This window comes from Silene latifolia, chromosome 6 (assembly GCF_048544455.1).
Source record: "Silene latifolia isolate original U9 population chromosome 6, ASM4854445v1, whole genome shotgun sequence".
NCBI classification, from domain to species: Eukaryota; Viridiplantae; Streptophyta; class Magnoliopsida; order Caryophyllales; family Caryophyllaceae; genus Silene; species Silene latifolia.
In genome coordinates, this window is record NC_133531.1 from 137,569,227 (window position 1) to 137,582,292 (window position 13,066).

A 13,066-nucleotide genomic window follows, 5' to 3' on the forward strand; every position below is an offset into this window, starting at 1 on the left:
AACGAAATTGTCCAATAATGAAGGAAGACTTGAAAAGTGTGAAGTTATTAAGAGAAAAGTTGGGCAAAGCTAAGGTTGATGATTTAGGTGATTCTTCCAATATGGTGTGTGGTAATAGTAGTGATGATGAAGGCATATTCTTGACTACTCATGATGAGGTGGAATGTCAAGAAAAATGGGTGATGGATTCGGGTGCCTCTATGCATGTGTGTAAAGACCAAGGATCATTTGATACTTTGCAAAATATTGGAGACTTTGGGCATGTCAAAGTGGGTGACGGCCTCAAATTAAAAGTTGAGGGTATAGGGAGTGTAAGAATGAAACTCCATGATGGCACCATAAGAACTTTAAAAAATGTGAGGTATGTCCCTAAAGCTTGTTCCAACATTATTTCTTTGGGTGTGTTGACGACTCAAGGTAATCGATATGTTTGTAGTGGTAAGTGGTGCAAAGTGTATTGTGGAAGAAGCTTGGTGTTGCAAGGGGTGAAAACGAAAAAAAATATTTGCTATGTGGATGGACATAGCGTGAAAAGTAAGGCCGGCATTAAGAAGAAAGTCCGCTTTTCCGAGATAGTTGAGGTGTTTGGAACTTTTGGTCGAGAGAGGAAATTGTTGGATTAATCTCCCAAAAACTCCAACAATTAAATGTTGAAATAAAGTGTAGAATGTTTCACAAGCAAATACGTAAACTGTTTTACGTTTTTGGAGAATGAACATAAAATGCACAAGTAGATGTTATGGATTGTTTTAATAAAACAATCAATGGCTTGTGAGAAGTTTTAAGATTATATTTAGTATAAATAGCTATTAGTGATAATAGTTTTATACACACAAAAAATAGAGAGGCAAGTTAATATATTTGGTGAGAATACTATTGTTCTTAAGGAGAGAAAATAGAGTGTTCAACATCCATTAGAAATAATAAGAGTGAGGCAAAATTTGAGAGAAAGTGACAATACTAATGTGAGTGATTGTACTTACAAACTTTGTAATATCTCATTAAGTGAATTAATTTGTCGAGAGAGCCGTGATTTTTCCCTTAATTGAGAAGGGTTTCCACGTGATAAATTGTGGTGTCATCTTTATTTGTTCTTACTTACGTTCGTTGTGTGTGTTCCTTCGTAGTATCGTTGTTGGGTGAGACTCTTCCCGCACCGAGTTTACAGGACGCTTCCCCAACACATGCAATAAAGGTAATGTAAAACCGTTCTATAGCTGTATACGTATTTTTGTTAAGAGTAATGACTAGTGGGTGTATTAAATGTTTTGTTGATCCTTATCTAGCTAACTCTAGTTAAAAACTAACTATAGCTAAACTTTTATATGGTAGTTGATGGTTAGCTTAAAATTGAATAATATGCCTCTTCTTTTTTAATTTTTCTTCTCATTTTCTTCTTTCTTTCACAACCAACCACATCCCAACTATAGGCCAAGACTGTACTTCATTTCTTCTTCACTTTAAGGTAATTTTCAAACTTTATTTTTCTTCGAATTTTACAATGTAATTGGGATATAATTATCCTGTCAACATTTTTGCAAGATAAAAAAAAGGAAATTATAGTTAGGTCCCTTTCTTTTCGACTTAATTCCAGTTCGGTTCAGTTTAGTTCCTACAAATTTAGTTCAGTTCAGGCCCGTTAATTTTTTTCAGCTTAATTTAGTTCAGTTGAGCTCCGATGGTTGGAGACCAGAAGAACATGGTCTTATTAGACCTTTGTAGTTAGGCCCCGTTCTTTTCGACTTAATCTATTGTTTATGCTTTGCATTTGATGATTTGTCTTCCCATCTGTTTGTTTGTTTTTTATATGCTGCTCAGCTGCTGCAGTGCTGCTTGAATTTTAATTTTTGGATGCTCTGTTTTTTTCTGGGTTTTCTAAATTGTGGGTCCATTTTTAGTTTGACTATATCTAAATGTATTTTATTTTCTCTTTTTTAAAAAAGAAAAAAATCTACTGTTGTTTTATTGAATGAAGACTACCTTTTTTGGTTTTGCTGGATTTCATGCATGATCAGGAAATGAGGAGCAAGGATCCTCTCCATTTCACCTTCGGTCTCACTCATTTGTTATAATTCTTTAATCACAAAATCTCATTGAAGACGGCACGTATCCGTCACTTTGGAGTGACGGATACCATTTCTTCTCATAAATGACCCAAATAGAGGAGAGAGGGAAGCACATGGGGGTGCCCCCACCTTGTCCCCCTATCTGTTCTTTAATTTGTAAGGAGTATTTTAATCAAAAGTTTAAATAAAGGTAAATAAACGATGGGGATAAAGGAAGTATTTGGAATTTGGGAGAAGGGTAATAAGCTAATAACCATAATATTTTTAATTCATTATGTCAAAAATAAATAAATAAATTGGATATTGGAATTTCTGATTTTGGGGTGCATTTTGTTATTTTAACTCCCTTAGTTCCGATCATTTGTTTACTTTATTTTGTAGTTTGTGAGAGATATTTTAATCATAGATAATCAAATGATTGAGTCTACGACTATTCTGATTGATCCCATGGTGCATTGGTGGGTATTATTATCGACTATGTTAAGAGTTTTAGTTTGTTGGATGCTAGTTTTGAGGTATTTTTGATGCATTCGTGTTGTGAAGTCTGTAGCCATTTGAATCGGGGTAGTATTTTTCGCTAGAATACTTTTGAAGTTTTAGCTCCTCAAGGAATCGGATTGAGGATGTCGTTGAATTAAAATGCAGGATGCTGTACGTTGTTGTTTAAGAGTATCTTTTTACATATAACTTGCTTGATCACCATTGTTGTGGTGATTGTAGCACTGCTGCATGCTGGTTCAAAATTCAGTTGCAAAGATGATATGGTTTAGAATTTGCTAGGCAGCCGCTTCTTAAGGTTAAATGTTTAACGCTCTTAGAAACAAAAACTTGCAATAACGTAGTCAAAGACCCCCCGATTACATGGTTAGGAGTACACAAGAGTTTGTATATGTCATTATATTAAATGTAACACGGAAGAACTATTCGAAGTTTGTTATTTTTACCAATTGGACTCTAACATTGCAGGATAAATTTGATACTGACCGGTTCTCCGACATGGGGCAAAACTTAATAGAAGCGCTAAATGTGAGAGTAGAAGGCAATGGACAGAACTATCTGGTTTTAGCCCATGGATTTGGGACTGACCAATCTGCTTGGCAAAGAATATTGCCTTACTTCACCCGATCATACAAGGTCATTCTGTATGACCTGCCTTGTGCAGGCAGTGTTAATCCCGATTTCTTCGACTTCCAACGGTACACTACCCTTGATGCCTATGTGGATGATCTCCTAGATATTCTTGACATCCTTGGTGTTACTTCTTGTGCTTATGTTGGTCATTCTGTGTCCGCCATGATCGGTCTTCTTGCTTGTATTCGGCGTCGTACTCTCTTTTCTAAGCTCATCCTTATTGGCGCCTCCCCGAGGTAATCAATCTTCACTTCCATTGCGTTCTAGTATTATTTCAGTGCATTTTTTTTTTGTTACAGTCAATTGAAAAGAACAGGTAATTGAAATGCTGTTGGTTGCGTTAATTTCGAGATAGTTGAGTTTTTTTGTTACAGTCAATTGAAAAGATAGCTTAAAGCGAGAACTGATCCATTAATTTATGTAGTGCGTCTTGCTTCAGACGGGCCTTTTTGGTTTGAAATAATAAGACAGGATTTTGTAAACATTTTATTGAAAAACCAGTTACCATAAGCTGTAACACTGCCTATACCATTGTGGTTACATTTAACTATAAAATGGTCACATATGCCCGTCTGAAAAATAAGACGAAAAGTGTTAGTCTGAAACAAGAATTTGTGTAATTTATGTGGTAATCACTGTTTAGAAAAATGATTAGAAGCGCATTCTACTGCGAGCATGCTTTTATCGACTGTTGCTGATGTAGTCGTTTCTCGTTCACTATGTTCTAATCATATGCAAATGAGATTACACAAAATATGTAATAATGACTGATCAGAATTGGCATGCTAACTATGCTCGTTCGTCAACTAAAAAAAGCTATGAATGATGATTAGCTTTATTTCTATGTCACATAACCACAACTTTTTAGATGCATGGTATGCAATATGCATATCTACTGGAGTATCTAGTCTTGTTTCCAAGTACATTACTACTTTAGAGGTTTGGGGCCCGTTCAATGCCTATCCAGTTCAAATGTGACGTTTATTCCATTAACGATTTAAAGGGATTAACACGAACAGTCATATAGAATCTTGTTTAATTAATTATTAAAACCGTCAACTATAATTGCAGGTTTTTGAATGACCATGATTATCACGGTGGATTTGAGGAAAGCGAGATTGAGACTGTTTTCTCAGCAATGGAAGCGAATTATGCAGCTTGGGTTAATGGATTTGCCCCGTTAGCCGTGGGGGCCGATGTGCCTACAGCAGTGCAGGAATTTAGTCGGACATTGTTCAATATGAGGCCAGATATATCCCTCTTTGCTTGTAGGACTGTGTTCAAATGTGATTTTCGCGGTGTGTTAGGACTCGTAAAAGTCCCATGTTTCATTATCCAAACAGCTAAGGATATGTCGGTGCCGGAGTCGGTTGCTACCTACATGAAAGATCACTTAGGAGGTAAGAGTGTTGTGATCATGCTCAATACTGAAGGTCATTTGCCTCACCTTAGTGCCCCAGGTCTCTTGGCTCAAGCCCTTTGGAGGGCACTTTCACAATGAAGAAGTTACAAGATCACACATATATACTTATTAAAGCGGTTTTACATAAATATCATTGTGAAACCGCAAATTATTTACCCAAATGTTTCTACCGATGTAGTAACAAGTAACAACAAAGTTCTTTTGAAAGGTTATTTGGGTTAATAATCTGTGTTTTACAATGTTTTATCGTAAAACCGCCTTATAATACAGTTTTTGAAGACTCAAATTTATTCAATGCAATTTCATGCCTGTGTAATTATTGACAATAATACCCTCCACATAGCATGATGCATTTCAAGACAAAAATTGATTGTCCCTTTTTTGTGAATCCTTTAATTAGGAGCAAGTCTCTTTTAAGACGAAAAAAAATCACATTTTGCAATAAAAAGTGATCATTTTATGATAAAAAATTATTTTTTATTATAAAATGTTTACATTTTATCGTAAAATGGTTACATTTAATCCGTCTTAACTCTTAATTTCAAACAGATAATACGGTCTGAAATGTGAATTTGCCTTTAATGAGTGGTTACAACTATTGGAAAAGGTATTATAAGTTTGGAGAACAAGACTTTGTGTTTGGATTGGATGGAATTGACTTTATTCGTTGTTGGTTGCTATTGAAATTGTGGGGATGACATGTTGGATAAGTTGATAAGTTGTGTCACTTGTGTGTCGTGTGGTGAGTTGCGCATCCAGCCGTATAAAGTTGGGCCCCTACTCAGGAAATTCTACACTCGCGTGCTTGTTTTATTTGTACATGCCCCATAAAAAATAAAGAGATAATGACCCCATCTTCCGCCTCGACTTATCTTAAATATAATCCAACTAATATAGGTGTTCGAAAGCGATGTTTGGTGGGAGTGAGAATTGATACTCTTCAATTTGTTTCCATTAATTTATTTCCTTCTAATTCTAATAAATTGAAATGCAATAAAAATCATGCCAAATCGCCCTACTAAACAATCATGCTTATCTAGCTCGGTTTTATGGAATTCATTGATAATCAATAATCAACACTTAAATCATATTTAAGCTCAAGATAATTATCTAAACTGACTTAGAACTCAAAAATTAGTCCCCACTAATTTGTTGAAAATTAATTAGCTTGATTTGATTATATGTGCTATTTTTATCGCCTTTATCGTAACATTTACGAATTAAATCCAAATTAAATATAACTATTATAAAAATTTGAAGTAAAAATTTTGTACATTCAAGAACATCTCCAAGAACACAAAAATTGTAACGCCTCCATCTAACAAAGTGTCTTACCAAGGCCTACCTTAGCAAATGAAAGCATTACCATCTCGGTTACCCGAGGTAGTCTATATCAAAGATACCATAATGAAACGTTTAATAAAGATAATTTTAGTCGATTACATAATCCAAACCAAAAGGAAGTACAACTCAAAGTTAAAGCAAAGGAATGTCTAAGAACTCAGCGGAAGCTAAAATGATCATAGTGTCTCGTCGACATCCCATTCAAATCCGCAAGCAAGCTCAAACATCAACACCTGCTAGACTCACTGCTCCCCATTTGTCGGAAATATCAAATGGTTCACCACAGTTTTAAAAACATTGAAGGGTCATTACAATTATACAATTAATCACAATTCACACAAAGAACATACAACACAAGATAACTCAATCAATACTCCACCGTCTCCAAACTCCGTAACAGCAAATGGCTCTCATCGCAACGAGTAGCCGAGCTTCCATCGCAACAGATAACTCACCCGTGCCGATGTCAGACCGCAGCACTGAACATCAAATCCCAACTCATCGCAACTAGCGAACCCAACTCATTAATGTGCACATCCCTCTTGCGACGCGAGTCACAAGGGGCGAAACATGGGGGTGAAACCATCTCCTAATATGGCTCCACAATATCCATTCCATCTCCTCCAACATCCACAATTACAATAACATAATATTATGCAATCAACAATCATAAACAACAACCAAAGCAATTACTCATACAATCATACTGTGTAGGGAAAACCCTACCTTATTAGCAAATCCGGATATCGACGCAAGATAGTTTAGAACTACTCCTCTGCAAAATCCTCGCCTATATAACGATTACACATACAATTACTATCCATAATCTATGATTACACAACCATTTCCCCCATCTTGTCCCAAATTAGGGTTTAAACCAAACTTAAAACGAATAAAGAACAACGATCTAAACTTACTTTACGCTTGACACACGAATGAGATTTCCGAAATGTGTAAAAATGACCACCCATTTACTTAGATCTTGATTAAGGTGATTAGAGAGTGATTAGGGATATAATTAGGTTTGTGAAAATGTTTTTAGAACTGCCGAAATGATATAACATATACACTAATCACCCTAATCAAACCGCGCAAAACACTCCCTCGACCGCTCGGTCGAGTGTCGCAACCCACTCGACCGAGTAACACGTACTCAACCGAGTGCATCACATACTGGGTCGAGCGACCCCAAAACAGAAACCTGACAAAACCACCAAAACTACTCGGTCAGCCTACTCGGTCGAGTACAGCACACTCGGTCGAGTATTACCCCCTACTCGACCGAGTAACAGAACTGAGAAATGCGTAGTATTACACTCTTCCTCCTTAAAAATGACTTCGCCTTCGAAGTTCACACCCATACCTGCACAACATAAACACTACCAACACCGCTACACAACAAAACTCAAACCAAAGGCAAAAGCTCCCAAAAGTTGACCAAATGAATACCAATACCGACTCAAAAACAACCCAAAACACATGCGATCATCTTCTACCCTCTCCCCCCGAAAAGAATAAGGTTACGACCCGTTAACCAAACATACTTGCTCAAAAAGATGTGGATATCGTTCTTTTATTGCTTCTTCCGGTTCCCATATGGCCTCTTCTCTACGTTATGATTTGTCCATAACACTTGAGGAGTGTAGTCTCGCCATTTCTCGTCTTTCGCACTTGCGATCCAAGATTTCCTTTGGCACTTCTCTAATACCCCGTACTTTCTTAGCGGTGCACTTGGTCGAGTACAGTAGAGTACTCGACCGAGTGTCACACACTCGATCGAGGGAGTGGACCGAGTGCCCCCTGGGCCCAAACCATGTTTCTGTTAGGTGTCACTCGACCGAGTACCTCCGAGCACTCGACCGAGTGACTCTGGTCCAGACCTAGGTTTCGCGTGTGGGCTTTGTGTTGTTGGGCCTTGGTATATATTCCCCTCTTCAGTTTTTCTCACTTCATAAACCCTAAAAACTTCTCTCTAAACCTCTCCCCACCTTTCTTTATAATCCCTCCTTCCAAAATTCAAGATCTACAACTATTGGTGAAGAATTACCAAGATTCAACTACTTTTCCTTGTTCCTAATCATCTTGTGAGTAACACACTACCTTTACTCTTTTAATTTCGACACTTTCATTTAAGACTCAAACTCTACTTGTTAATTAGTGATTATTAGTAGTAAAATGGGTAATTAAAGGGTATTATTAAGAGGTTTGGTATTATATAGGAGGTATATAAGATGTATTGTGATAGTTATTATGTGATCTGTGTAGGATGAGACAGTTTTATGAGATGGAATCATGTTGGTTTTGAGTAGCTATTGGAGTATGCTAAAAGGTAAGTTTTTCCTACTCTGTTTCGGTAACATGAATGTGGTTCATGTGTTGTATATGTCATTCTTGTTGTTGTTGGTCACACATGGTAATTAGATTGCATTATATCATGATTAGGGGATGATTATGGTTGACGTCATCATTGTATGGATTCCGTCATGACATGATAAATGGGGTCATTGGTGTTGGTCTCATGTGGTCATTGTATTGCATTATACTAAGTTAATGGGGGAATTGTATCACGAGGTATGTTGGTAATCGTAATTCATGTGAAAGCTTTATGCTTACCATTGCGGGCATATTGTGATATACATGTTTGTGGTGAATGTTGGAGGATGTGATAGAGTGGTGGCGGTGATACTTGGTTGTTGAAGAGACGTAAGGCGGTTGGGAGACCGTCTTACGCTTAGGTCGCCTCTTGGAGCTTCCCATTCCAAGAGGGATGTGCACATTAATAACTTGAGTTATGGAAGGACACGTGTGGTTGAGGCACGACGTCTGGCAGGGGTCCGCTTAGCGTCCGGGCTCGGTACCATGGGTGTGTCCCGAGTACCTGTATCTCACTGATACTAGGGACACACCCACGGTACCACAATCGGTGATGGCACCGCACCACCGCCCACCAAACAGCCAGACCGCAGTCCGTAACAAAGGTACTCGGGACACACCCGTGGTATACCAGACTCTGGCGTTAACCGGATCCCTGCTAGACATCATGCTTCAACCACACGAATCCCTCAATAATTCAAGTCATTAATGTGCACATCTCTCTTGGAGTGGGAAGCTCCAAGAGGTGACCCAAGCGTGAGACAGTTTCCCAACCGCCTTACTTCTCCTCAACAACAACCACGCCCGCTAGCATATACGACAATCACGATATGTAATATGCAACACAATATATTAAAATACGACTCATTATGAGATACACTCCTCAAACATGTCATGAACATCAATTCCTCAAGTATTCCAACTCCTTGAGTCATCATAATCAAATGTCGTGCTAATATACATTTCCGACACCAACATATGACTCGCAACAATCTCAATATCATAATATGATGCAAATCGACTTATACCATGGAAACATGAATGATGAACACACAACAAGTATTCACATTATTAAAACCGAGTAGGATAAACTTACCTTTTTATCAAACTCCATAAGTAAATCCAAGACAAGCGAAACTCCGTCTCATCAAACCGTCTCATCCTATACAAATCACACAATACCATCACAATACATCCTACACTATTATACAACACAAAATCCCTTATTATTACCCTTTAATTACCCATATTACTTATATTAATTACTAATTAATCACCAATAACAAAACTCCAAAAATTTAGTGTTCATAAGAAATAGAAAAGGGTAGATCTCAACATACAAGGTGAAAGGAAAGAAGGATAAGGTGTATACTCTTCTAATCCAAGCTTATCATTCATGTGGAGGTGTTTATGAGGGTTTTAGAGAGAAGGAAAGGGATTTGAAGTGATAAGGAGGATGAATGAAATGATTTAGGGTTAGGTGAAATATGATCCCGTCATAGGTTATATCGCGTACTGTTGAGCTGCACTCGGTCGAGTGCCAGTTTACTCGGTCCAAGTCCAAGGATCCTTTCACTCATCCCGAGGTTCCTTTACGGGTCCCAAATATCCGGGTATTACACAAAGGGCGAAACATGGGGCTGAAACCATCTCCCTACATGGCTCCACAATATCCATTTTATTCCTCCAACATTCAACAATCTCAACAACCACAATAATAGACTCACAATGACAAATAATCACAACAAGGCAATAATCACAAACAGTACTGAGTAGGGAAACCCTACCTGTAGCGACTCCTCAAGCAAGCGCCGACAATCATACAAATGCATATAAGACATTACCATCATCACCTACAACCAATGGTACAACTCTATCACGACCAACTATTATCATTACTAATACAAAAGATAAGGATAACGACTTACCTTGTTAAATAGACCGACAACAAAAACTACATCTTGACTCGCTAATCCCGCTCCCACATTAGTCATCTAGGTGAAGGATTAAAATGTGGTAAGGTGGGGGAAAAAGAGGGGAAAAGGGTCTGATTTTAGGTTTTGAGAAATGAGGAAATGATTTAAGTCGCGACCTCCGCGTATCATTATAACACGCTGTCACTAGACCACTCGATCGAGTGATACAGACACTCGGCCGAGTACTCAGTCTCAAAAGCCATATAACTCCCCTTTCTTCACCCACTAAGGATCCCTCAAGGTTAATGATAAGTCCATTTTATGTACATTTTGACCCCCTACTTTAGCTCTAATATATATGTCATTTGCACTAATCTAGTAGTTTTATGAGCTAATATTGTGTTTTAGTTGTCTTTGCATGATTTGTCACATTTTGTAGGAACTTGAGCTTTTAGGAGCTTATTTTTAACAAATTTGTAAGAGCTACTATACAAGGCTAAGTGTGGAGCATGAGTTGGACCAACATTGAAGAGTTACATGGATTTGCATGCATAAAGATATGGAATAAAATGAAAATGCAAAATAAAGTCTTTTGAACCAAGTGGTGTTAGTCTAATGGTAGCCGGATTAAATCTTGAAGCTTACAGGAGTTGAGAGGTCCCTGGTTCGACTACCATCTGGGGCGATGATCAATTGGCCACTGCAGCCCCCGAAGGGGGTGTCTTACATGGTCCATGTGGTGGTGCGGGAATGCATGGACCGGGGGGGGGTCAACCTCCTCGTTATAAAAAAATAAATAAAAAAAATAAAGTCTTATGCAAAGTCAAGCCCAAGAAATCAAGTCTAACTAGGTGGAAGCTTAGGATGCTAAGATACATTGGATGCCATACAAAATGATCATTATCGGATGATTAAATAAGGCATTAAACATCAACATTGGATTCCATGAGCATTAACTAGAAGAATTAAGAGGACGGAGTCAAATCACCACGACCCCGATCGGGGTTACCCCTCTCTTAATTACTCACGTTTCTCCCTTCACCCCTATATAAAGGGCGTTGATCCGGGACTTCTTACACACCTTTTACACACCATTTTTTCTTTGTATTTTCTACACCACTTTTAGACTCTCAATTTAGTTCTTAGTTTAGTTTAGATTAGGTTTCCCTTTATCATTTCCTTTATGTTTATTTTAAGCATTTCAATTTATATTACAAGTTCATTTACAATTTCCATCTCAAGCATTTGTTCTTTTATATTCAAGTTCTATTGTCAAGGTAATTTCATTTCTAGTATTATTTTGTTATTCCCTTAGTCATTTACATCGCTAGTTAGTATGTTTATCTTTATCATTTCATATGTGATTAGATTAATTTTCATTATGCATAAGTAATTCAATTGTCTAGGGAATAAGGGAAACCATGCATAAGTAGTTCTTGCAATGTTGAACTAGGATGTTATAGTATCGTTTCATTGTTTCTATCACATGTTTGTATCGTCACGTTTAATCTTTGTGTAAAGGCCTTATTCATTGATTAAGTTTGTTAATTCGTTCTATAAGTCGAGAGGCACAGAATCGGATTAGACTAAGCATGTGTAGTAGGACGACTTAGTCATAAACGAGAGTTTATCTAGGACTCGGTCTATGGTTGACACTAATATCGAGAGGTGGGTGTCTCTAAGCCTAAACAATTAACGATTCATCAACTTCTATGTTTAATTTGAGCATTTACGTAATTTGCATGTGTGACCCGATCTCTCTAGACTATTTCTTTATCATTATTGTTTTCTTCCATTATCCAACCAACCAATCATACGATAACCGATCTCAAGATAAAATTCACTCCATAACAACTAATTAACAACTACCGTCTCTCTGTGGATTCGACCCCTACGTACTACATTCATTTGTGTCTAGGGTATTTATTTTTACATAGGTGTGCGACAGCCTATCAGTTAAGGGCCACTCAACGGATCCCTAAAAGGCGGGTATTACATCAAATACCAATTATGCGTGCTTTGGGTCTTTTTTTCTGGAGGCACTAGTCTATGGGCAAAATGGATCACTGCTTATATTTGTAAAGATCAAGACATCTGATTTTTGTCAGTTAAGAAACATTATGCATCTAACATAAAATGGATCCTCACTGTCAGGGACATTCTTATTGCTAAAACTGGAAATGTTCAACATGCCTCCTCCATGGTGTCTAACTGGGTTACTGGTAACAAGTTGTTACTGGTAAAGTGGTAACAAGCTTAATCTCAGAAACATCTACTGTTTTCTCAGAGGTGCTTCTAGTACAAGTCCTTGGGTTGTAAGATTGACACATTCAAAAGTCATCCCAAGCCACAAGATTGTAGCTTAAGGGCAGTTCAAAATCAGCTTGCCACTGGATAATCTTCAAGCTAGAGAGGATGAACATTTAGAGAGCATCATTAAACTTGGAAGAGGAACTGATTAGTAGGAATGCAACATGAGGTAAGGCAAATTGGCGAGTAGCTTGGTTCCAATGTTCACTTGCAGCAACAGGTCACCAAGTTTGGATGGAGAGGAACAACAGGCTTTTCAATCAAAAGGCTACTGATATTGATGTCATTATTAGGAAACTTAAGTTTCTTGTTTCTGTTAGAATCTTAATGTTTTCTAAACATTCAAATCAAATAGTTGGTTGCCTTTGTAAGTGGGGGAAGTGTTCTTAGGATCATGAAGTTTCCTAATAGTTAGTTCTTCGCAAACTGTAATTTATTTTCAAAATTGAAATGAAATGATAATCTTTTGCAAAAAAAAGAAAAAAAAAAATTTAGAAAGGAAA

General features: G+C 37.5%; 1 protein-coding gene across 3 annotated transcripts; it reads left to right on the forward strand.

Annotated features, from left to right (window-relative positions):
* The first annotated feature begins 1,333 nt into the window (after positions 1–1,333).
* On the forward strand, positions 1,334–4,986 carry LOC141587365 (putative strigolactone esterase DAD2). 3 transcript variants are annotated; one of them, XM_074408837.1, is made up of 4 exons: positions 1,334–1,465; positions 3,033–3,260; positions 3,384–3,433; positions 4,269–4,986. In XM_074408837.1, exons 2-4 carry the CDS (start codon positions 3,063–3,065, stop codon positions 4,696–4,698), a joined length of 678 nt encoding a protein of 225 aa, XP_074264938.1. In that variant the 5' UTR covers positions 1,334–1,465; positions 3,033–3,062; the 3' UTR covers positions 4,699–4,986. The 3 variants fall into 3 exon arrangements, with proteins under 3 accessions (XP_074264938.1, XP_074264935.1, XP_074264937.1); XM_074408834.1 differs by having other exon boundaries at positions 3,033–3,433; XM_074408836.1 differs by lacking the exon at positions 1,334–1,465 and adding an exon at positions 1,502–1,721 and having other exon boundaries at positions 3,033–3,433.
* The last annotated feature ends 8,080 nt before the right edge of the window (positions 4,987–13,066 follow it).

What these genes read in the sequence shown, in the direction of transcription:
- LOC141587365 (XM_074408834.1), top strand. Translation starts at nt 3,063, where the DNA reads ATGGGGCAAAACTTAATAGAAGCGCTAAATGTGAGAGTAGAAGGCAAT. An exon ending in CTTATTGGCGCCTCCCCGAG is followed by an intron (nt 3,434 to 4,268) that starts GTAATCAATCTT and finishes CTATAATTGCAG; the next exon opens with GTTTTTGAATGACCATGATT.